This window comes from Pseudopodoces humilis, chromosome 10 (assembly GCF_049639895.1).
Source record: "Pseudopodoces humilis isolate 2021_Gansu_Grassland_sample_001 chromosome 10, ASM4963989v1, whole genome shotgun sequence".
NCBI lineage: Eukaryota > Metazoa > Chordata > Aves > Passeriformes > Paridae > Pseudopodoces > Pseudopodoces humilis.
This window is the reverse complement of record NC_142209.1, coordinates 10,788,918-10,815,504: the sequence shown is the minus strand read 5'-3', so window position 1 is coordinate 10,815,504 and position 26,587 is coordinate 10,788,918. Positions and strand designations below refer to the sequence as shown.

Here is a 26,587-nt window from a genome sequence, read left to right as displayed (position 1 = left end):
GAAGCTGTTCCAGCTGCTGCACAAAGGAGAGGCACAAACTTGGTTCAAAGACAAAAAAGTTTTATACGTGTATATACATAAATAGGTATAAATGTGTATGTGTATACACACTATGGGTATTTTCTAAAACTTACACAACACGTGTCTTACGATGTCTTTGTTAGCCCCTTAGCAAAGCAGATGCAATGTGTAAGAGTTTAGGTGCACAATATTCAAGCACTTATTTAGTTGCCAAAACACAGACTGTTTTTACCGTGAACATATATTGACAAAAAAAGTAATACTTCTACACATTTGCAGACACCAAGAGGATTTAGAAGCTAGACCTAAGTTATACACCAGGACTATCAATATTCCAGAATCACTCTCTGTTACATATCCACTTCTTATCAATTACGTTCTCCACAACATACAGTTTAGGATCAGTATCTTGTTTTGAGTCCTAAAAGCCGTTCCTAAGACAACCCTGACATCAGAAGGGGAAGCATTTAGAAACCACACTTCCTTGCACAGCAAATAGCCTGCAGGTTGAGAAATCCTTGATATTTTAGTAATTTAAACGTGGCAGTATCACTTACTGCAACACACTTCTTGTTGCACCTCCTCCAACCATTAAATACCAGAAAGGCACAAAGAGAAAGCTGCCAATACATCCTGGACATACCAGAGAGCGCCTGGGCCTCTGAAGGCTAATTTGGGCACCAGGCAGGCCCACACCCAGTCTCATCTGGGAGTGCTGGACACCAGGCATTCATTAGCAGAAGGGAAAGCTGCCAAGGGACTTTGAGCAGAGTTCACCTTTCCACAAGCAGGTGTGCCAAGCAGCTTGGGCCTGGGCTGGTGCCACTGTAAGGAATGCCCTGGCTGCAGCAGGCATATCCTGTCAGGAAGCCCACCACAGTCAAGACGGAAAGACACACTGGCAGCACTGTTTTAGATTTCATGACATTTCTGCAGTGTTTTCTAGTGTTAATGGTACTGAATAGCTGTCACACTCCACACACATCTTGAAGGGAAAAAATAATCTTTCCCTTTCCTTTCTAGGCTCTTCTTGCAGGGCATTTGGAGTTAAAAGCATTCTTGCTTCAAGTCAAATTGTTCTCTTAGTCAGGAATCATACACTGTGCATCTACCTCTTCCATTACTTAAAACTTATAAATCTTCTGTTACAAGAAGTGTATTTGCAGCAGAGACAAGAAAAGCTTCCCCTAATTTGTTTACCATTATCTTCACCATTTGAAGGATTTGTGTGAAAAACTCAAAAGGAGTTGTCAAAGCTGGCTGCTAACAAGCTTTCAGTGGCATAGCCATGCTACACATGCAGAGTAAATTAAGTCAATTACCTTGAAAAGATTTTATATTGATCCTTTGACTAACAAGTAAGATTAACAACAAAGCAAGATCAGCAGTAATACAAGTATGTTTGTCCCTGATTATTAAGGGTTCTGTCACACAACATACACAGAAGCAAATTATTGGCTAATACTGTTCAATGAAAAAGTAAAAACATTAAACATGTGGTCTTCCATTAAGCAATGAGACAGTTTTAAACAGGATGACAATCAACTTATCTCAAACTCTTTTCAAATATCAGTATAATAGTAAAGCATAGTCTAGTCTGAAACATATTTTCAGATGATTTGCCTTCATTTTTTACATCAAATATTATGCATATAATGCAATTAAAAACTGTTATCTATCAGACCATGAAAAAAACCACATCAGCACACTCCAGCCAGATAAGGAAACAAAGGTTTATTAGAAACTGGTAGTTTTATAGAGCTAGAAAGGTAAACATACATTTAAGAGACAAAGAATACACAATTGAATACAGTCATCATCAAGGCACATAATAAAAAATTAAATCTGAAATACCTCATCTTTTCAACATTTGAAAGTCACTATAACTTCAATACTCATGATGGCACTTGCACACTATAAACAAAATGGAACAAGTCTGGAAGATAGAAATGCTAAAGTCATCTTTACATCACACAAACAATACATTTGCTCATTGGTCACAGTCAAACAAAATTACCAGCAACTGATCTCACAAATCCCACAAAGGTACAAAGATATTGGCAAGACCAAGAAAAACTCAGATCAGAAAGGCATTATACATATAAATGATTTGGACAGAATGACTTTTCTTTTTTTTTTTAAAGTGCAAAGTCCAACATTTCCTTAAAGAGAAGGCCAAAATACAGCTAGAGCTGCCATTTTATGAAATGTGATAAAAAATGTTATAATACAGATTTTATGGAATTGCTATGTATCAGTTTATGGAGAATAAACACCAGCCATGGAAGCACTGAACACAAATTTACATGTGATTGCTGTTTGAAAAACATGGCCCAAAGCATATGTAGAACAAGGGAAATTCAGGCAGTTATTTTAGCTTGCTTGCTTATTTGTCTGCTTTAAAAAAAAACGAAAAAACAAAAACAAACCCCACAAACAAAAACAAACCCCCAAACAACCCAAAAAGCAAAAAAACCCATGCACCCTTCATACCTGCCCAAAAAAAGAAAGAATTTTAAAAAAATACCCTTAATGACCTTAACAGAATAAAGTTCTTCCTTCAGTAATCCAATTTCAGAAAGTGGTCCAAGAGAAGTTGCTTTTAGAAGGTCAAGGTGTGTATAATCTTGAATTTACCAAGATTAAGACACTACACATTACAGAAAACAGAAAAAGCCTAACAAACAAGTCTGGTAATAATTGGTAATCTATTTCAGTGTTCAGACATGAAGGCAACAGTGTGTCCCTCCACACACACCACAAAAAAAAAACAAAACCCAGGAAGTCACTTTGGAAGGACTTGTACATGGAAATACCTAACTTTCTGCACTGAGGAAGGGCTGCTTTGTTTTTTGAGGAGGAGCTGTTTCTCAAGCACTAACAGATCTGTGTGCATGCTTTGCATGCTACATTAACATCAATCTGATGGGCACCTGCAGTCAGCACTGCCACTTGGTCACCCAGACAAAACACTTCAGGATTTTATTATCCCAATTTCACACCCACAGCCAGTGTGCACAGAAGACTGATCTCACGTGACAAAGCTGAAAAAAACCTTTACATAATAATGCAATCCTCTACTGGCTAAAAGCACGTAGTGGATGTAGCCCTCTGAATAAGGGAAAGAATGAAGAGTCCAAAATGGGAAGCATTCCTGTACCCAAGGCAGCTGTGAACAGCTCTGCCATTGGCTGTACTACAATTACTACCAGCTTCATACTGAATCCTCCATCCTGATTTTAAATAGCAACTTGCACTTGTATGGAATGGATCTAGTATCCAAGCTTTTTCTGTTCCTTTGTAATATCAGCCTATAAAACATACAGGTGTAACCCAGATTTTGCCATGGTTAATGGTGCTGACATGTTCAAGTGCAATGAAAAGCAGGTCCAGTGAAGCAAGTTATCAAAATTGCTGATTGTATTACAAAAATACCATGTAAATCCATTTGAGGTATTCTGATACTGCAGAACTGCAGTTTCTCAGGCTCTTTAAATAATGAAAAATAAAAAAGAAGACAAAGGTGATGGGCTACATTTTAATGTGTTATTCCATCATTGTGTGTATCCAAGATGCTATTTCCTATGAACTTAACATTCAGTCTTCAAAAATAACGAAAGTGCTCACTTCTAGGCATGCAAAATGTCACCTGTGAATTGCTTGAGTATAGGCAATGAGACAAAACAAAAGGTCACTTTCATATATTCATATATTCAATATCAAGTCAGTATAAACTTCTCCTACCTTTGGTTTGATCCAAGACAAATACACATTTGGAAAGGACAAATTAAAAAAAAAACCAATGAGTAAAATATGCATGATTTCCTAAAAATAAAAATATACTGCTGATTTAAAGACAGTTTCTTAATTTTTTTTTCAATTCTGTGACATTTTAAAGTGCAATATAGGTATCTATTTAGAAATGGTGAACTAAAATTTAAGAAAGTTTCTTCCCACTTAAGGGCCAATGTGGAAATTGCAGCATCTCTCTATAAAGACCTGTCTCTAATTGTGAGAGCAGATTACTTGAGAAAACATTATTGTTCCGGTGTTTTCAACAGTATTAGAAGTATCTCACCTTCTTCCTTCATTTCATGCTATTCCCAAATTCTGTTTCATTTTTTCATATACAACATAGCTGATGCTGACAGCTGGAAGCACTTTCATAAAATTAGGGGCTATGCCCCTATAAAGTCCTCGGAGTCCCTCTGTAGCAACAATTCTTTGGAAGAGATCAACCATGTTTAGCTGTGGAGCTCCTTCTACTGAGGCTAGAACAAGAAGATAATGTGTTATAAAACAGTTTTAGTAATATTAAAAATCTCGAGCAAGTTTTGAACACTGGATCACAAGCCTACTATCACAGGGCTATTGAAAAGAGATCTTCTAATCCCAGACATCTGGGAGACATCCATGCATCTAAATCCCACTGGAAAGCATTATCCACTTATGTTCCTTGGGAAGTCTAGGCTCTCATCCCTGAGTCTGCACAGAAACCTATCAAACAGAAGTCTCAAATATGAAACTATCCTTATGAAATGTGCTACAGAGCAAACACTGCTGTCTATGCTCACAGGACAATTCAAGCCCTACCATTTAATCTCTAAAATTTAGAAAACATTCTAAAGTTTAGAAGAGTGCTTCCAGACTATGACAGAGGATGTGTATGGAATGTGGTTCTCAGAATATACAAAGCACCAGTGCTTGAAAGTTTACTTTTTAAATTGAGTATGAAGAACAACAGTGTTGGGAGTAACAGGGAGAAGGGACCAACATTAAGAAGAATTTTCTGGATATGTCCTTAGTTTTTCCAAGTTGTTGGGTTTTTTTATTCCTATGTCTCTGCTAGAGTTATCCCACATGATACAATTTTCATGTGACCATACAGAAGCATTTTCAGTACAAGAGAACTCACCTTGAGCCTGCATGCGTGTTCTGATAAGAGCGAGAGGATAACTGGCTAGCTGCCCACATGTGCTGGAAACAGTGCCACACCCCAACAATACAAAAACACCTGGGTTTGCAGAGCTCGATGCATAGTGTTCTAGCCACGTACTCTTTAAGAGCTGCCAAGGTATAAAATTAAACAGTAAGACAATAGATCTGCATTCAAAAAGGTAAACAAATACTTCTTTATTTATAACAAATCCTAAGGGCTCAATTCTGAAAAGCACTAATTTCACTGGGCCAGTTCTACATGCCTGAAGTGCACAGGCAGACACCTTAGCACACAGGGAAGGACTTCAACCAGACTACAATAGTTAGTACCTAGAAGAGATCCTTAAAAGATCCAGCAGCAGGAATGCGCCCATGCATCTGTAATACTTTGGGGAGAGGAGGAGGGAAACAACTCAGCACCCCACAGGGTGCAACAAAAGCTCACACATCTGTGCACATCATCCCATGCAGAAACAAGGACGCAAACTGTAGAAAAGAAATTCCATACAGCTTTGAAAATGTTTGTTCAAGCAATTCTGGTGATTACTAATGCAGTGTCAAAAAAAGATTTGTCTAAACTAGAAGAAAAATTAGCCTGTGGATCTGAGTTATTTAACACACTTTGAAGCAACACATTATCTAAGGTAGATAAAAGACTTTCAGTATTGCTGGTGGGTGAAATGGGTGCCAGTTTCTCTGGAAAGGAAAGACAGCAGTGTTTCAAGCTCCTCAGAAAAGCTGTGTCAGCCAGAAAGAATTCTGGTGACATGCACAGACACACAAAGAATTCAGGTTAATATAATCCACTCACAAACCTAACGACAGGCAAAAGAATGTATAAACTATCATAATATGAATATCCTTTTAAAGGCATATATCTCCTATAAAATGAGTATGTTCCAGTCTAACAAGTTCAGGTAAGTATGAAAGCTTGTGGTACTGCCAAGGTCAGTATAATCCTCTCATAGCACATTTCCTGCTTGGTAGTCTTGCATGGAAGGGTCCATCTGCCCAGGCACTCCTCATGAAGGGCAAACAGAAACACTGAGGTCTGGTAACATTAGTGGACAGTCTCATTTGTCTTCTTAAAATTGAAACAGCTGTAACAGTACAATAATACAAACATTCTAAAAAATAGTTACACTTGTTGTTAATTGATTAGTGACAACTACATACATTCAGTGATCTAAACTCACCTCATAAACAGCAAGGTCAATGCCAGCATAAGGAATTATACCCAGAATATTAGGAATATAGCCTTTGTAGAAGGCTTTTGGACCTTCTCTTTTTAAAATCTTCTTAGCACAGTCAAACATCCCAGAATATTGTCCTGTTTTACCCACAGCCAATCTGGTCTTTAAAACCTAAAAGGAAAAAAAAATAGCAGTCTTAATTACATACCTATTTATTAATCTATTTTAGATACACAGTATATCTCTGCTTATTCAATTCTCTAGAACTGCTTTGCACTTTGGTGCTGCAAATCTCCTTTGATTACTAGTAAGGCATTCTTAGCAGCAGGATTCTTCACGTTCTGTCCTTCGTGGAGAGCACCACACATTACTATATACTAGCATACAAATTCTTAGCCTTTTAAAATCACATTTTAGCTTTCTTTTCTTGATTAAAACAGGCAGTTATTTGATCAACTTGAAGGCCACAGTGCAGGCAATATTCAACATTATTCTAATATTCAATATTAGAAGTATTAGCTAAGGCACAAGTGAGAATACTAACGTGCTAGCAGATGATACTCCTGGTCTGGGAACACTAAAGCATATTAAGAAAATAGTATTTCTAAAAGTATGACACTTAGAGAGGTAGTTGAGGAATATAATGATTGTGTCTCACTACTGAAACCCAGCACCTGATTAATAATGCAAGTCTGCATTGCATCTTAGGACAAAGAAATTAATAATAGCATCCAAAAGAAACCACAGAGGAAGTTTCCTGAGCAACCATTTGGTCTACTTTAAAGCCTCATAAAACTGTATCTTCCTCAGGAATTTCCTGGCATTTGGCTTTTCTCTCTTACTTAGAAAAATCCTAAAAACACTTCTAGGACAGTACCATATCTTTGTGAGGAAGACCAGAAGATATTTAGAACAATTCCCTTGTCTCCACTGATCAGTGTGATCTAGGCAATCTACATCATGTTTCAGTTCTTCCCTAACTTAACCCATCTCTGTACTCAGGTCAGCTGGGATTCACCCTCTGTAACAACAAGGAGGCTCTTTAAAGAGATCATTATCACTTCAGCAATGAAAACAGTTCCATTCCTACTGAAATCCCCACCCATGAAAAAGCTATTTAGATTTGACATTACTACCAAACTTGATGATGGTATTGGTTTAGTCTAAGCCCCAACATCAATTCCAAGATCTGTACAAGTGATAAACCTTCTGGAGAACCAGCAGTAAAGAAAATACATCCTGTCTCTGTGAAATGGTGTGTAACACTGACACTGGAGCAGTCAATGTATTAACACTAGTTAAACTGCAATGTGCAGTACCACCTATAGTTATGTCCTACAGGGGGGGAAAGAGCAGCCAATCCACCCAGCCTGAGCTGTAGCTGTTACATCCTTCCCCACACTGTTCCCCTTATCAGACTCAGCCTCCCACCATAACACTACAGAACTTCAATTCTGTCCAGACAAGGCCATTCCTTGCTTACATACAGCAGGAAAAGGATTTATGCAAATTTACCAAATTACCAATTTAAGAAATGCTTGAATACATACTGAATTTTAAATGTTCTTGGGTGATCTTTTTTCCTGCACTAGGCTTTATTTTAGAATTGTTTTAAAAATATTATACTGCAAAATATATGGAAAAATTACAACAACCAGTTAAAACATAGTATATTCTAAAATGTTGAGCTCTGAAAGGAAGTCCAAAGTAAAAATAAATTAGGATAGCAGACTAGAGAGAAATTTTCACAATATTTTCAAAAGCAAAATGGGGTTTACTTAGGAAACAAACCAAACATTTTGCAGGCTCCAATGGAAGCAGATTCTCTTACCTCCATGGGATACTTACTTCCATAGGATAAATAGAAGTTTGTGCTGTTGCTCCAGCCAAAGAACCAGACACAAATCTTTCAACAGTGCCCAATTTTCCATCATCCCTAGTGAGTATCTTCTTATACTGTATAGTTAAAACACATGTTTTTTAGGAATGGCAAAAGTTACATAAAAGGCAAGAGTATAGCAAAAAATATCTTTTCAAGCTGTTCTTAGTTTTTTATGCATTTACACTTACATCTACTAACCCCAAAAGATTCTCCAGAACATAATAAACATTCCCACATGCAAGAATTCTTTAGATTAAATACCTCAGTCACCCACACTACTATCAGGTGTTCTGCAAACAGCCAAGTCAAGGGGACCTGCACTAAGAGCTCCAGAAAACAAAGAGGAACCAAATTCCCCTTGCAGATCCAGCTGTCCAATCAAAGAATAAAAGATCCATTTCACAGAAGCACTTTGAACACTGTACATACTGTGTCATTCCAGGAGTAAAGAATAATATGCCCAAGGTTACTCTATGGCACCAAAATCTGCTGTTCAGTCTTGTGACATTCCCAAGTTTATTTGATATTTTGTTGCTTTTATTTCCTCCTTGTACAGAGATGTGCTCTATGCTCATTTGGTCTTACTTGAGGCACTAGCAAGCCTCACAGAGCAAAAATAAAGCTCATTTAAATACGCCAGGACGGGAGTTCATTTTCCAAAGGAGGATTAGGCCTTAACATGATGCTTAAAGCTGATTCAGAGGTAAATATAACTCTGAAATCCAGGATGAGGGTATCATACATAGCACTGTGATATTTGACTTTAAATGAATCCCCAGTAAGTTCAGCTAGCATAATGTGTGAAGTTTTTGCCTGCTGTCACTTCGAAGCAACAATCTAGATATTAATGCAGTACTCCACACAAAGCCATGCAGAACCAGGGACAGTTTAAAACATGTAACAGATATCATTTATTTGCACTGCTTATAATGCAACAGTAAAATCTGCCTAATAGTAAGTATGCTATAGACTATTTTAAATCTGAAAGTCACTCAAATTCCTACGACAAAATCCCCAACCACGATGAGGAGTCCTATATAATACAACAGTGCCAATAATGAACAGTGAGAGTGATTTAGGACTTTATTTAGCATTATTTTCATTCTTGATTTATCATCCTACCTGTTCATAAGCCCAGAACTTAATAGCTGTTTCAGGAGCTATTTTCACAACATTTACACCATTACCCCTCCAAAGGGATCGGACACCACCTTCTTTCAACATTTGCTTAAAACCGCTGGCTATATTCATTTTGTTTGACTTTGAACCATGAACCTAAAAAAAGGCAAAAACAAAGTCACAGTAGAGAACACTGCTCTGATTAGATTATAAAACCCATCAGTATTAAATTGATTAAATATATCAACTAGTGAAACCATTTGCATTGTTGAGGACATCTAATTTTAGTAGCACAAGTACTGTAACATTTTGCTTACAATTTTTTCCCACATGTCTATAAAATACCATTTTTATGTACACAAAAAATGGAAGTTGTCAAAATATAGCCAGACCTCTGCAATTTAAACACTGACCTTGGCCCTCAATTTTTTCCCAACAAATCTCCAAGAACTGAAGTGATACACTGGAAACCAATAAATTCTTGAACATTGCACCTACCTGCATCATGACTTTAAGGCGATCTAAGGGTGCTGTACCTGTTCGAGAGACAGCACCAGCCACTCCTCCTGCCAACAGCTGCTTCCACCACTGCCCCGTCTTTTTCTCTTCCTCTGTGAACTCATCTGGAACAGTCAAACTATCTCCTATATCCAATACCTTTATGAATCCAAAGCAAAGATGTGCAAATAACTATCCCGTTCCATCACCTTTATCCACCACTCTAATTCCAAATTAATATACTACCTAAGAATGTGCAAATAAAGTTCTGGTTACAAATAAAAAATATCTCTAATTTACAGTCTATAATTAATGTGCTATGCATTACTATTCAATGAAAAGCAACTTAAGTGACTTCTACATAGATATTGAGCAGTAACACCACAGACACACCATTTCAAAGACTGCACCATCATCATTAAAAATTATGACAAATTTCCTCCTTGAATATGGCCCAAGCAAAGACATTCTGTCATGGTCAGCAGTCCTTTAAAGTCAGCACTAAAGCTCAAATGCTTATATGTTGCAGCTAACCTTTCACCAGACAGTCTTGTGGGATTAGTTTGGTAATCTCCTAAGGTTGCTAACAAGGGACTTCTCTCACGGTCATTTATTCACACATGTGGGATGTCTCCTTCCCCCACCCCCCAACATTTTGAAGCAGGGTTTTAACAGCTGATATATCAGAATATTCTATTTCCGGTAACTGCTGTGTATTATTCCAAAATGAAAAGTTTGACAAATGCCTTATAGATTTTCTTACCATCAGTTATACTCAAAGACACATATAATTAGCTTTTTCAGCTACTAAAGTTTGAAATTTCACTAAGGGGGGCATGTTTGTATTGCCATTAGATTTGCTCAAAGAACAACATTAATATAGGTTTTAATAATAAAACTAAGACATAACACTATGAAATCTCACGTCACTTTTGCTCTAAAGTGTAACCTATATTCATGATATATGAGAAAAAGTGCACTGTAGATAATGCAAATCTGCTATTACACATAAATAAAAGTATGAAAAGAACAAAAATGTATTAATAACTGATAGGTACTGACCAGAAAGTGTGTTAACTGATAAACCTTTGAACTACAGTTGATTTTAATTGTAGACATTATATCCCAAATTTATGCTGCATTCTCTCTCTGTTAGTAGACAGAATACTGTCCTTGTCATTTGGGACAAAATCTGCAGAATGCAGAGTTTAAATACAGCCACTGGACAAAAAGAATAAGCACCAACTATTCTGGATATTGAACACAGAACAGATTAACTGGAAAATCCTTTCATCTTTCTCACATTAGAGGTTTCAAAGTAAGGTGTCATCAGTTGCTTAACTACATGGAAACATCAAAAGATCAATCGAAACTCCCAAAATATAAATTCAGTGTTCTAAGAGATATTATGTCTATCTACCAGGGTTTAAACTTTGTGTGTACCAAGACCTAAACACAACTAAGGAAAAAAAAAGATACATTTGCAGTTATTTATAACAGAAAGGCCACAGCTACCATAATAATTCTATGCCAATGTAGCTATCTGCTTGGAAGAGTCTGATAGCAGTTATATAACAAAAATAGAATTGTAAGAGCTGTCTGTCAATGCCAGCGAGGCTGAGAGGTCTCACATCTGCTCTTATCTCAAAGACCAGCTGTGCTGCTGTGTAGCTGGATTTTGCCTGCTGTGATAAATGGGTCATAAGCTGACTGCAACACTAAGATCACAGGAGACTCCCTCAGTTGTTTCTTGGGGGCAACTAATGACATACCATAATAGAAAAAAGAAAAATGCAGATCTTATGTTTAATAATAGCAAGGAGCATTTTATTAAAGCAAAGGTTTTTTCTACTAAGTAAGCTAGGACCAGGGCTATTTGATCTCATAACAGTGCTTCAAGTGCATTCTTCAGCAAACAGGGAGCTAACTCCCTTTTGGCAAGCATTCCTGAACTGAGGTTGTACAGTGTCAAACACTCAAAGCTCTCAGATCTCATAAACTGTTTTTTATTATGGAAATGCTGACTAATCCCTGGAGATAGATACGGATATATCTCACTATATTCAAAGGTATCTAACCTTACTTTATTTCCTCCAATAATACAGGAAGGATACTTAGCAAATAGGATTACTGTTGGTTTACATACTTTATTATTGTTCTTAAAAATCAGTCACTGAGGTGTCAACAGCACCATTCAATAAAAACTTGAAAAATTTCTCTGCACAGTCGATAACCTATTGCTACATATTCTGTATGCTTAAATTAAATTCTATGGCACAAAAGAGCACAATGTGCACAGAAAATCACCAGTAAAGACACCAGTGATTTTGAGATAATTAAAATGATACTATAGAACCACAAATACTACTTTCAGCATAAGAAACTGTTAAAATGTCTATATAAATTGTTTCAACAAATCAAATCATACTGCACAGAAAACTATTTAATACTGTGGTTATTATTCTTCTGTGAAATATCTCCAAAAGAGGTAAAAGATTCTGTCCTAAGAATTACTGATAATTATTTGCAGAGTTTAGATGAAGTTGTTCATTCAGAAGGAACTCATCTGACACAATCCTACTTGTAAATGGGAGAACATGAAGTGAAAAGGAAAACCAAACAATACAGATATGCTTGAAATATAACAAGTGTGAAGCTGTTATACTCAATATCACAAATTAACACAGCAGAAATGAACTTAAGAGCTGCACTAGATTAAAAGAGAAGTTGAACTTACAGTTGAATGTTTCCAATATCGAATTATTTCTTCAATGTCTGCAGCGGGATTAAACATAAAATGATCTCTCCACTCATTCCAGTCTACTGTCATTGTCCCATCAGCATCAATACTGAAAAGAAATCGAACAAAACTATGTAATGAAATAGTAACAGTGGGGTTTTGTTCTGGTTTTTTGCTTTTTCTTCCCCCCCCCCCCTTTTTTTAACTTGGGTTATCACATCAATAACAACTGACTTTAAATTCCATATAGTGACTTCAAGGCTGAATCTGCCATGGCCTTTCAATACTATGCTCCTCGTATCCAAGTGCATCAATCCTATTCTACTTAAAAACATAATACAGTGCTTCTTTTTATCAACAACATTTACAGAGAAATAAAGTAACATTCTCCTCCCAGGACCAGATGCTCCCATAGTAATTACCAACACCTTTCAAAGTTATAATCCCATTTATCCCCCTCTCTGAAATAGAAAAATATAAAAATTAACAATACAAGGAAGATTAAACTGCCTAAAAAAAAATAATTCCTGACCTTTGCAGGATCTTTTCTGCCTGTTTTTCTGAAATGTTTATACCCAATATCTTGAGGGACTGGACAACTTCCGAGGCTTCAATTTTTCCTTGAAACATTAAAATAAAGATGATACATATTTAAAATGTGGATCTTAATAAACTTAGCACCTTGGAGCTCATTGTAACAGCTGAATAATCGCAAAGATGATTTAAAAATCAACTTATCACAGATGATGTGTTTTGATTGTCTACTACAAGGATGAAGCAAATGGGATGCAAATATACAGTTCAGTGTAATAGCTAGAATTAGTCAGAAATTTCCTCAGTTTCTCCATCTCGGGAACAAGGAGCCCCAGCTCAGTGTACTTGGAGAAAACAGAATTAATTAAGGCCATAAATTTTTTTTCAAATCTATAGCAAACTTTAATTATGATCATGTTAAGGAAAAGAAGTAAGGATTCCATGCTCACAACTTTTTGTTCCAGTTCAGACAAATACGAGTTACACTACTTTTAATGAAGTTTCTTCAAACAGTGTTTGAACAAGTAAAATAAGTCAAAGTATACCATCATTGTTTTTGTCCAGGCTCTTAAATGCCAGTTTCATCTTTTTCTCATGTTCTTTAAGATACTGCATAAATTCTTCAAAATCCAGCTGTCCATCTTGGTTAGTATCCCCAGCTTTAAAAATTTTCTATTGAGAGAAAAATGAATATTTTGTCTAAATTACAGTAGGTCACAAAGCATCATTTTGTTTTCAGAATTTAATACATGCAATATTTGCATAGACAGAGAAAACACTTGTCAGTAAATATATATTTTTATTATTTACATAAAACTTTTCTGTGCAGAAATTTTAAGGTTTCTTATCAGCACTGGCAAGTTATACCTACAGGTATCAAATAATTTGTGAAGGAAGAGATGGGGTATAGAAGAAAAACCTGAGAGGACGAGTTAAGCCTGTGAATTTCCTGTACATGAAATCTGTCAGTAAAATAAGCAGAACCCTGACTATCATCTTAATCAAATGGTCTATTAATGATGAATTATAAAGATAAAAAATACAAACAGCAACTAACTCTTTAAATGCTGACCAAAAATTTACAAAGATCTTACCCCACTGGCACTTCCAGCCCTCAGCGTTTGAGAGAACACAGCTTTCTGCTTCAAACCGAAGCCCTGATTACAATTTTAAATAAACTTGTAACAAATACAAACAGACTTATCTTCCTTTCTTGCATGTGCTTCCTAGGAAATGTCCTGCAGATAGAAATACTTCATGTAAAATTAACTATGCATTGAATGCATGGTAGCCAATTGCCAGGACTGCAGGAAACAAATCTCAAACACGGCCCAGGCGGACAATTCCCCAACAAAGGGCCAGAAAACTTCACCACCTCCATAGATGAAAATTTGTTAGAAAAGGCTTATTATAGCAGCCCTGCAAGCAGCAGCCTGTAATTCCTGAGGCTTGTGCTCAAGGCAAAGCTCAGGGAAGCTCTGCAGGGTTTAGGAGCTTGGGCTTTATGCCACAGCAAGGGCAGCTCCAGACACGGAGAGCCAAGGCCACAGCCACTGCCATCACTCCTCACATTGCCACAGCACTGGACTCTGGTAGGATATGCAGGAAGTCAGCAGGGAAATCAGCCCAGAACCTTTATGTCTTATCCCCTCCTTTGAACATGGGTCCCTGTGGGTTACCTCAATGTGCAAAATCCTAGGGAGGCAACACTCAGTACCGGACAGGAGACCAACCTGAGCATAATATCCTCACTACAGAATCACAGGGTTGGAAAAGACTTTCACAATCATTGAGCCCAACCAATGCCCTAACACCTCAACTAAACTCTTGGCACCAAGTGCCACATCCAGTCTGTTTTTAAACACTTCCAGGGATGGTGACTCCACCACCTCCCTGGGCAGACCATTCCAATACTTTATCACCCTTTCTGTGAAAAACATTTCCTAATATCCAAACTATATTTCCCTTGGTGCAGCTTAAGACTGTGTTCTCTGGTTCTGTCAGCTGCTGCCTGGAGAAAGAGACCATCCCCCACCTGACTACAGCCACCTTTCAGGGAGCTGTAGAGAGTGATGAGGTCACCTCTGAGTCTCCTTTTCTCCAGGCTAAACAACCCCAGCTCCCTCAGTCCTTCCTCACAGGGTTTGTGTTCCCAGCCCCTCACCAGCCTCGTTGCCCTCTCCGGACGCGCTCAAGCGTCTCAACGTCCTTCCCAAACTGAGGGCCCAGAACTGGACACAGAACTCAGGTGTGGCCTCCCCAGTGCTGAGTACAGGGGAAGAATGACCTCCCTGCTCCTGCTGGCCACACTATTCCAGGTCCAGGCCAGGATGCTCTTGGCCTTCTTGGCCCCCAGGGCACACTGCTGGCTCATGTCCAGCTGCTGTCACCAGCACCCCCAGGTCCCTTTCTGCCTGGGCACTGTCCAGCCACACCATCCCCAGCCTGTAGCGCTGCAGGGGTTGTTGTGGCCAAAATGCAGGGCTCAGCACTTGGACTTATTAAACTTCATCTTATTGGACTCTGCCCATCCATCCAACCATTCCAGGTCTCTCTGCAGAGCCCTCCTAACCTCCAACAGATCAACACATGCTCCCAGCTTAGTGTCCTCTGCAAATTTACTAATGAAGGACTCAGTACCCTCATCCATGTCACCAATAAAAATATTGAACAGAACTGGCCCCAGCACAGACCCCTGAGGGACACCACTGCTCACTGGCCCCCAGCTGGATGCAGCCCCACTCACCACCACTCTCTGGGCCCAGCCATCCAACCAGTTCCTAACCCAGCACAGAGTGCTCCTGTCCAAGCCGAGGGCTGCAGCTTTTTCAGGAGTGTGCTGTGGGAGACAGTGTTAGAGGCCTTGCTGAGGTTCAAACAAACAACATCCACAGCCTTCCGAGCATCCACCAGCTGGGTCACCTGGTCATAAAAGGAGATCAGATTGGTCAGACACACCCTGCCCCTCCTAAACCCATGCTGGCTGGGTCTGATACCCTGGCCATTCTGTACATGCTGTGTGATGACACTCAGTATGAACTGTTCCATTACCTTACCAGGTACTGAGGTCAGGCTGACTGGCCTATAATTATTAGGATCCTCCTTCCCACCCTTTTTGTGAATGGGTGTCACATTGTCCAGCTTCCAGTCATCTGGAACCTCACCAGTGAGCCAGGACTGCTGGTAAATGATGGAGAGCGGCTTCACAAGCTCATCTGCCAGCTCCCTCATCACCCTGGGATGGATCCCATCTGGTCCCATAGATTTATGAATGAACATCCAAGTGGCTCAGGAGTTCTCTGACTGCCTCTTCCTGGATAACAGGGGGACCATTCTGTTCCCTGACACCATTTACCAAACCAGGAGAACAGTTGTCCTGAGGACAAGCCATCTTCCCACTAAAGACTGAAGCAAATAAGGTGTTAAGCACCTCTGCCATCTCCTCATCTGCAGTTACTAAATTCCCTCCTGCACAGTGCTTCAGGTTGTGTAAAGCATATGACAAAAATTCTTCTAAATATCTTCTATTTAGCAGACTGCCTTGTGCAACTGTAGTTTCTGAATAAAGTAACCCTCAACAAGATTTGAATGGCTGTTCTAATCTGCAAAATCTGGTTTTAATTTTGTTTACTCCTCTTTAATTAGTAGAAGTCCTCAAAAGACCAAAGTCCAACAAGTTCTAGGCTACAGAAACTAAACACAAAGGAAGCAGAAAACTGGTGTATTTGTTGCAGATGTCTGAAAAAGACTGAAGACATCTAAATATATTTATATTGTCACCTTCATCTTTCCTATCCTGCTACAAAAAGCAATGTACTTTAAAATTTCATCTCAAAAAACCAAAATTTGTAAAATTATCAAGGATTTCTTAGTGAAATGGAGCAAAATTATGTGGTATGAGAGTGAAATGAGCAAATTATTTACATCCCATAATACAGAAAGTTGTGCATAATGAAAATCAACACAAGATACCATATATTCAGATAACTGTGATTTGGTATCAGCTTTGAAAAACAGTGTTCTTAGTATAACCCTAAATCCAGCTTAATTGTAATTTCTATTAATAACCTGTCAACACAGATAGATACACTCATCGATTCAGCTTCATGCCTCTGTCAATATGGTTAGAGCTGTTCAGAATTTCCCATTAAAAAAAAAAAAAAGTTAGTTTACATTTATAGATATTTATGGATACAGTCCTGACTGCAACCTTCTAACAAGAAAATAAGAAAGGCTAGTAGATTAATCATTCAAAAAAAAAAAACCCAAACAAAAAACACACCAAACCCCACCATTAAAAATTACTCCAGTCTGAAGAGTCCCCTCTCAAAAACAGTTCTACTCAACACAATTGTTACTGCTCCCTATTGCTACCTGAACTACACAAGCCAAATGCAGAACAAGGAAAGTGGTCTTCTGTCTCACAGACAGGACAAAACATGAACTAAATTATAACTGCAAAACCTCCACTGCTGAGGATGACGGGAGCCAAAGAAAACAGGAATTCCTAGGAAGTTTAGAGAACTGGTAATTTCTGTACGTGAAGGAGGGCACCTTTCAGTTCATCTGCCAAAGAAGTGGATTCCATATTGCAACAATGAGAAATTGCTAAGCACAAACATATTCTCCTTTTCCTACTTTTGTTTTGATAGATATTTTCCAGACTTCAAGCCAGTCTCCGCCACACTCAGTAAAACAGAACAAAAACATATGGCACATGTGTTTTTCTCACAGTACAAATCTAAAAGCTTATGCAAACAAAAGCCTCTTGCTGTCTATGAAATGAACTAATTATGTGGGTGTTAAAGTTTCAGATTAAAATCAGTAATTTGCAAGTTTGTGGAACTAACAGGAACACCAAAAGAAGCTTGTCTTCTACTTGGCAGGCAGAAACTTCCTCCTGGGGGGTTCCATACTCCATGGGCACAGCCAACAGGAAGACACCTCCTGGATTCTGTGAGGAGCCTGGCACACTAAGTCCTAGGTACAAACTACCCCTTCACAGCATCAAATAATAATTCAAGTTGGAAGGAACCTCTGGAGTCCATTTAACTCAACCCCAGCTCAAAGCATGTCTAATTATATTTAATTAGATCAAGCTGTGTGGGACCACATCCAACTGAGTCTTGGACACCTTCAAGGAAGGAGACTCCATAGTCTCCACAAGCAAACCACTCCATCAATCACTCCCCACTTCAGTTCAACACTGAATCCAACTCTGCTGTTCTGCATTTAATATACTACCAGTTTTTGTAAAATTACAGCCACTAGTCACTCTGCCAGCTCCTGGGTCACCAACTTCTCAGATGGTGGAGAACTGGATGCATTTTAAAATAGGCATGCTTACAATAGAGCAGGAACCAACCAAGATGCCAACACTTGTTTACAAGTCCTGGGAAACAATGTTTGGCATGTCTGCCACATAAAACCTGCCATTTCTTGTTACAGCCTTGCTGTGGGATCACCTCACCTTTACAAAGGCCCAGACACAAACGCTTATTTTTCAAGGCACACTATTTCTTTTTCTCATTGTCTAAAAACTGTAACCCCAAGCAAGAAGGATAAATCACTGGATAAAATGAAATGGTGACCACATAAAGAATTGTTAATTATTGACAGATATAGCAAGACAGTTTAGATGACACGAGCTAGCAATGTGTGCTTGCAGGCCAGAAAGCCAATTACCTCCTGGGCTGCAGAGATAGAAGTATGACCAGCAGATCAAGGGAGCTTCCATCCTCTACTCTGCCCTCACGAGATCCCACCTGGAGAACTGTATCCAACTCTGGGGTCCTCAGCACAGGAAAGATGATCAGAGAGCAGGAGCACTTCTCCTGTGAGGTGCCTATGAGGAAAGACTGGAGTTTTTCAGACTGAGGAAAAGAAGGCTCCAGGGAGACCTTATTGCAGCCTATTGGTACTTAAAAGGGCACATAAAAGAGATGGGGACAAACCTTCTAGCAGGGTCTGTAGCAACAGGACATGGACTAAGTTTTAAATGTAATGAGTGTCAATTTAGAATATATATAAGAAAAGTTTTTTACGATGAGGGTGATAAAACACTGGCACAGGTTGCACAGAGCCTGGCAGATGCTCCACCCCCAGGAACATTTGAGATGAGACTAGGTGGGGTTCTGAGCAACCTGATATAGTTGAAGATGCCCCTGCTTATTGCAGGGGAATTGGACTACAAGACCTTTTAAAAGTCACTACCAATCCAAACAATGCTATGATTCTGTGATCTTACTTTTTAATGCTACAGGACTTCACACAGACTAAAATGCTCCTGTGCTGACCTATTTGGACACTACACTGTCAGCTTTGTCTTTTCTCCTCTTTTTTTTTTCTTCATAATTCTACAATTTTTGTTAATACAGCTACTTTCAAAGTCCTGCACAACCAGTCAACACCAATGCAAGAGGCCACAAGCAGACTGAAACACTAAAGGTATTTTTTAAAAAAATTCTCCATTATATAAATCATGTTGATGTGTTGAATTCCTACTCTGTCAGAAGACCTCTGTATTTGGTGTGGAAATGTAAGTCAGTCAGCAGGTCTGTTGAAAAAAAAAAGAATTACAGGCAGGCTTTATATACACATCAAAAACTCCCTACCCTTCTCTGTAAGTGTTCTGATGAATTATTAGATTGCTCTGTGCCAAAGTTATGGACTTTAACACATTCATGGCTACAACGTAAAGACAAAGAATGCAATACACTAGAAATCTTGATGCTTTTATGTGGACTTTTCTTTTAAATACACAGTCTAATTTTTACATTATTTATTATCATTATTTGTGTATTGTGCATGAGCCTTCCCACTCTGTTTACAAAACTGAACTGTGCATGAAAGGTGGGGCTGCTGAGTACAAAGGATTACCAATCTATTAATTAGCTTGTTATTTCAACTAATTAATATAATGTAAAGAATATTTAAAAGGAAGTGATTCATCAAGAAGTTACTGGCTTCCTATCATGCTATCTACAAGACATGAACAGAAAACACCACTTCAAGAAACATCACTGGTGCAAGTAGCAATTATGTGCTCTGCAATCTGCTACCACAGTTCCAAAGGGCACACATACAAATGTGGCATACAAAGAACTACATTATCACAGTAAGAATATCATCATGTCTTTAGACATGCACACATTTCACATTTGCTTTTAAAATCAGAGGTACTATATATAAAACAAATTACAATTTTCCCCCCCTTTTTCAATTCTTTCCCTCTAAGGTATTTTTTTAGCCATTCACATAGCTCTGCAGTCTACAGTTTTATGTTACTCAATTGTAATATTATTGGATGCCAAATTCAGTCACAGCTGAAGTATACACAACACTTCTCCCTTTACTGAACATAGAGGACAACAGTCCTTTTCCTATTTATATCTGCTAAGACTACACAAATTTATGCAGACTATGATAATCCAAAAAACACTAGCAAAAATTATTAAAGTCAGCCTTGTCAAACTACATCAGTTGGGAGATAAATTCAGCACAAAGGGAAAGGGCCTGAGGATGTGTTCACACAGCATTATAGCCCAGTGAGTCCACATAACACATGAACTAGACTGACACTTCACCTCCAGAAATCCAACACAACACTGAGTAAAACAGGAATTTGCACTGCCTCTGAAGGCCTCCCAGCTTGTCCAAATTCAGCATTCACATTTACTCTCTTGCCCCCCAAAGGATACTACCAACATGTAAACAGTATCCAAGCAAGCCCTGTAAACCTGCTACAGACAGACATTAGGAGCCCCCCACTCCAGCACAGCAGACTTGCACCCTTGACAGCAGCAGATGTTTCTATCAGCTGCAGAGCTTCTCCTTCCTGTTCACTGTCCTAAGCACCACCCTTCCCTGCAACAGGACGGCACTAGCAGAGATCTTCTCCCTGGTCCATTTCAGCTAAGAGAATCTCCAGAAAACGAGACAAAAAAGGACAAGATGCAAGTATGTGTATGCTCTCCCAAAATGCCTCACAGAGGCTGCTCCTTCAGGACCTGATAAATTCTCTCAACTCATAGCTATGAATTAAATTTCAAGAATCTGAAACAGCATACATGGAAGATGCAAACTATCCCTTGAACTTTCATTCAGCATTCTTTGCAAGTTACACTGGTATTTTTGACTCTGCGCATACTTGGTAGACTAAGCTTTCCCGTTAAACAGGACCACTCTGCCACAGAGGCATCCTGATGATAGTCACCTCAAAGGATTTAAGTTTCCCTTGTTTGTTCACCTGGGACACACTGCTGTCTCAAGACAGGGATTTGGCAAAGCATTTCAACACAGCGGTTAAGAGATATCTCAGATGTGAGGCTTCCCATATTTGGGAATTCTTGGCATTCTTGCACTTTGCAGCAAAAGGAGGAAGAATTAATCATTCACTGTACCCTGTCACTATTCAGGAAAAAAACCTATCAAGTTAGCATTAAAAAATAATTCATTTTATCTCCTTGCATGTTTAAAGTGTTATGAAAACAAACTTCAGATTCATCTTACTCTTTCATATGGAGACTGAAGACTACAGCGCATACAAATTAAAAGCTTCTGAAGCTGTACACACAGAAATGAAAAAATGATTTACAGGTTTGCTTACAATGAAAGCAAAATAAATTGAATACATTTGATTTCAAAGTTACAAATAGAATACATTACTGAAGATATCTGCAGTATTTCACAATTACATAACCATAGCCAGTCATCATTATCACATCTATTATGACCTGAAAAGGGAAGTTGAAAGGAACTAAATGGTTCCAGTTTTCTACAATCACATGGCATTACATCTGTTTTGATAAAAAGTTGAAAATGCCAGACTACTTTAAATCTATAAGACCAGGTTTTGAGCAAACTCTTAAGGGGAGATAAAGCTTCAATGCCTATAAAGAAAGACTCAGAGACAGGGAAGTGCTGAAGCTTTTAAGACTGTAAATCTGTATATCAGGTATGATAAATTCTAAGAGTAGACAGAGTGTGATATAAGATGCCCATGTATCTTCCTCAAAGTTTCCAAAGTAAACACTGTTTCTTCTGTTTCTAGCCAATCTACAACATGATGAAGGAGACTTCAGTTACCTTGATCTACTACCCTTCTAATTTTGCCACATAGGGGACATTATCAAAATTAAAATAAGTGTAAAAATCTTAATAAAGCAGTCAAGAAATATTTAATGACATATTTAGCTCAGTCACTAAACAAGTGCGTGCTTTCTGGACTAAGAACTGCAATGGAAAGTTCAAGTCTCTGAAGCACTATCTACCTGCAGTTTTCAGAGGCCAGAGAAAAGCACAGAGGGTAACAATACACATCTGGGCTGTTCTCACCCATCCTCATGCTGAGACACAGCAGTGGAACACAGCACAGGGTCCTGCCTCACTTAACAGAATTCTGAATTTCCTGTGGTTTAAATGCATAAACATACTTCAAGTGTTCTGAGTATTTTTAGACTTAATTGGATTCAAATTTTCAGAAACAGTCAATTACTCTAAACAGATGATAGTCTGATTGCTGTGAATTTAGTCTCACTAGGCCCTATCTCCACCACACAGAGGTCTCTTCACACTGTTTCTTTACCCAGAAGAGCTTTAATGTGGCCAAAGATTTATGTCAAAATGTTACAGAGAATTAGTCCAAATAAGATCATTAGACTGGTTCCAGAAGGTAGTTATTCATTTCAGTAACATCTTCCTACTCCTAGCTCCAGAACTCAATGTATAAATAGTACCTGAATTTGAATACTTGGCTGTTCCTACCCCAAACTAAAGCTTGAAATATGGGGTTCACCTCCTACGGATTTACTGTAAGGACTGATTGCAGCAGAAGAAAAGGATGAACAAAAATAGTACTTCATCCAACTACTCACACCATTTATGGTGCTCCCGCCTACAAGACTCACAGCATTCTGAAGACACAGCATGAGATCATTTGTGATCTGATCCTAGCATCTAGTTTGTGTCTCTGCTTATCAAAGTCACCATATAATAACTGTTAATATTTCTTGTAGAGCAACATTTGGTAGTTACCACCCTGAATTCCTCCTTCATAGATAATGACACATTATGTCGGGAATCTTCTGGAAAGCTTTGCAATGTAAGCCATTCCTGGCAGGTAATATATGACAATATAAAACAGGAGTCACACTGGCAGCCTCCAAATTTTCCCGTCATTTACTCCTGTCTGTCAGATACTGCCACAAGGCAGGTCAAATAGAACACAGTCAGGAGCTTCTGTCAGGTTGAGCTGTGATGTCTTGCTATGGGTGAAAATTTATTCTTCCTCAGAGGGAGCTGCAAGCCATCTCCAAAGCTTACCACACAGGTTCACAGCTGATGGAAGGTGCATACCTGTATGGTCTATTACTCAAATGGATAGTAGCCTTGTCTCTTTTAAAAACATGCATATTCCTTCTAGAGAGGAACTGCACTTAAAGACAGAAGAGCAAAGCAGTACTAGCAGCACAAACACTAATTTATACTGTGAAGGTGGTACAATGTGGGATCAACCAAGTGACTTTGCAGTGAAACCCAGGAACACTCAAATAGTCCCTTTTGCACAAGTTAGCCAGAAAGCAGCTGTGCAGCTCAGAAGAACAATGACCAACACTCCCAGGTATATGGATTTCATCCCATGTGTTGGAAGCCAGCCTTGCAAGAGATTTTTGGAAACCTAACACAGACCAGCATCAACATAATGGGGCTTGAGTCTCTGATACACCACAAGGCACCAAATCTACTCTAGGATATCCTGAGCTCTGCCCATGCCATGGTGCCACTATGCTGGTAGGGCTGAGCAGTTCAGTAGATAACACTTTGCCCCAGGACATAATATTTTCATGTCTCAACTCCCTTACTCATTAGTTATTAGTAATTATAAGACTACTTCTGCCTCTCCAAATATGATGATTCAGTATCTGACTTAATTTATAAAATACCTTTTTACCAAGCAGTAAGAAAACTTAATTCAACATCACTTTAGAGCTTGAAGTGGGAGAAGGCAGCTTTGAGCTGCAAGAAAGTACAGGAAGCAGATTAGCCACATGAAGGCAGGAAAGGAGAAGACAAGACTTACTGAGGCTCTCGAATTACAAGTCTAGTTATTAACAGGTACACAGCACTACTCTAGTTTCTGGCTCCAACTGTGCCCAACATAGTTTAAAACAGTTTACATACAGAAGTTTCCCTGCACTCCAACAATTCTTCCACCCCTCCCAAATGAGATGATGACTCATGGGTTATATTTTTTATCTGTGTGTCTTTAATAACTAAGGCAGTAGTTCCTGCTCTCTTACATGCCCGTATGTTTAGCTTATGTCTATCTTTTTCATGGGTATCCCTTTCAGTTTATCCTGAAGCAACTGAGAATAATCTGACACTTACTCAGATGTGCACTATTAATGAAGATCACTGATTTTGAGAAAGAACTTGAACTTCAGTTCTAAGTTGCTCAAATCTTCAGCAGCACACCAGGGCTTTCAGTGAATTATGTGGGAAGACCACCTTTGTTAAACACCACAAAATTAGCTGGTCACCTGTTTCCCCTTTTCAGTATAAGTAAAACCCCCAAATTGTTACAGTAGAACTGGTACAACAGGTTTACAACAATGTGTGTATGATGTGTGACTGAAGTTCATAGCTAGCATGCTCTGAACAGTGACAACTCTCATGGATAATCAAAAAGGCCAACCTGTCTCTAATTACAAAAACCTAAGAACACAAAATGTGCCTATTGTAAAGTTGATTTTGACCAGCAGCAACACTGAAGTAAAAATGTGCTTTCATTTATACTCTTGCATAAACACCATTCAACTCAAGAGGCCTGTTGAATACTTTTCTCTAAGTATGGGAGATAGAGAATTAAATATAACAGAAAAAGGCAAAAGAAAGAAAAAATTACAAGACCACAGACAAAAACTGTCACACAATCAGCATAAGGTAACTGAATAATTGACCCAACACATCTTTGAACAATGGAGTTGAAATTTAAGTTCCTCCTCCTGCACCTCGTTCAGAAAGTATGCAACAGCTAGTACAGGAATGCCATGGAATCATTCTTTAAACTGAAACAAGCAGAATTGTTACAATAGTAGCTCCCCCACACATCTCACCGGTACCTGCTCAGCCCAAATGAACCTAAGTGTGTCCTGTCAGCGCAGACTTGCCTTACCACACAAACTACTTGTGCCTACAGAATTGCACATAACATGATTTTACATGTGATCCCTGGGGATTACGGGAAATAATTAGGAAAGAGAAGTTTCTCTTCCAGGTAACAGGTCAGACGTGCTAGTGTAAGTCAGCATCACACAAGAATGCTTGATGACATAAGTTTTACTGACTTCTGAGGTCACAACATTGATACAAGGGACAAAGGAATGTAATAGTCCACACAGAAGAAGCCACACCACAAAGTTTTGGCACTGTCGGTTTCATGATTTGATGGCCACTGTTGCAAGTGTGCATTTTCTAATAAAGGACCTCGGTATCTGACAACAGTCCATGCCAGGAAGAATAACTTCTATGTCTTTAGCTTAAATAACTAGTTCTGAAACTGCAACCTACGGCTATGCAGGTTTACACTACCTGCTGCCCAAAGCAAACTCTGATCTAGATTATGCATGGGTGGAGTGGCGGACAAAAGCCGTAAATTCCCATCCTTTATCATGCTGGAAAAGGAATGTGATATGGAGTATCACTCAATAATGAGTCAAAGGATGTCAAAAGTGCACACATGATGAATAAATCTACTTGGCGGAGGAACCGCCGACAGCCGTAGGCTCTCGGCACCCTTCGCCTACAACCCGGGGCGTGCCTGTACAACACGGCCCCTGGCGCTGGAACAGCGACCCGGGAAATGAAAACGCCAGGCCCGAGGCCGCCTCCATCGAGGAGCGGCCCCAAGCCGCCGGACGCGGCTCCCGGGCGGGCCGCGCCCCGTCCCTCGGGCTGAGCGGCCGGAGCCGCCTCGCCCTCCCCTCCCCACGGCCGCGGGGCGCCACAGAGCCCGCTCGGCAGCGGCTGCGGGCCCGCGCTTACCTCCTCCGCCTCCTTCCCCAGAGGGATGCCCATAGCCCGGAGGCCCGTCTGCAGCTCGGCAATGTCCACCCTCCCGTCTTCGTTGAGGTCCAGTTTTCGGAAGAGGTTGGCGTACCGGGAGTCGCTATCCCTATTCCCTTCGCAGGCGGCCGCCGGCAAAACGAAGCCTCGCAGGAGCTGGAACATGTCGGGGCCGTGCAGCGCCTACAGACGGACAGTGTCACTCGACTCCCACTAGCTGGGCGCGGACGACACACCGCCCGCGCTGCTGCCTGCGCTCGCAGCTGCCAGGGGAGGGGAGAGAAGGAAATGGGAGGGCTTGCCCGGAGCCGCCCGGCGGCGAGGAGCGGAGGGAGGGCGGGGAGCGGCGGAGCTCGCTCCGCCCGTGCCTCCCTCCCTCCACCCCCGCCGCTGGGCGGGAAGTGTGCGCTGAGGGGAGAGGGCGGCCTCAGCCTCGGGGGCTCGTCGCAGCGCTCCGGCCGCACTGACATGCTTGTACCGGCTCAGCGTTTCCATCACAAGCAGAGAAATACCACTGCAAAAAAGAATTTTAGGTCCCTAAAAGACATAATTTGGATACTTCGAGTATCAGTCGAGTCCGCCCATTCTACTTGGGCG

The 26,587-nt window shown here is 39.7% G+C and overlaps 1 protein-coding gene across 2 annotated transcripts; it reads right to left on the bottom strand.

Moving 5' to 3' along the window:
• Positions 1-1,740: 1,740 nt before the first annotated feature.
• SLC25A24 (solute carrier family 25 member 24) lies at positions 1,741-26,290 on the bottom strand. 2 transcript variants are annotated; one of them, XM_088060629.1, is made up of 11 exons: positions 25,970-26,106; positions 14,020-14,163; positions 13,471-13,597; positions 12,924-13,011; positions 12,389-12,500; positions 9,652-9,810; positions 9,157-9,309; positions 8,001-8,108; positions 6,156-6,323; positions 4,937-5,087; positions 1,741-4,292 (listed from the first exon to the last, which is right to left on the bottom strand). In XM_088060629.1, exons 3-11 carry the CDS (start codon positions 13,538-13,540, stop codon positions 4,114-4,116), a joined length of 1,188 nt encoding a protein of 395 aa, XP_087916755.1. In that variant the 5' UTR covers positions 13,541-13,597; positions 14,020-14,163; positions 25,970-26,106; the 3' UTR covers positions 1,741-4,113. The 2 variants fall into 2 exon arrangements, with proteins under 2 accessions (XP_087916755.1, XP_005520980.1); XM_005520923.3 differs by lacking the exon at positions 14,020-14,163 and having other exon boundaries at positions 25,970-26,290.
• Positions 26,291-26,587: the final 297 nt, after the last annotated feature.

Bases quoted from the DNA above. Each gene is read 5' to 3' on its own strand.
- SLC25A24 (XM_005520923.3), bottom strand. From the start codon at position 26,155: ATGTTCCAGCTCCTGCGAGGCTTCGTTTTGCCGGCGGCCGCCTGCGAA. The intron at 13,012-13,470 runs GTATACTTTGAC...TAATGTTTCAAG, and splicing joins CCTGGACAAAAACAATGATG to GAAAAATTGAAGCCTCGGAA. The intron at 5,088-6,155 runs GTGAGTTTAGAT...ATACCTTGGCAG, and splicing joins TTGACCTTGCTGTTTATGAG to CTCTTAAAGAGTACGTGGCT.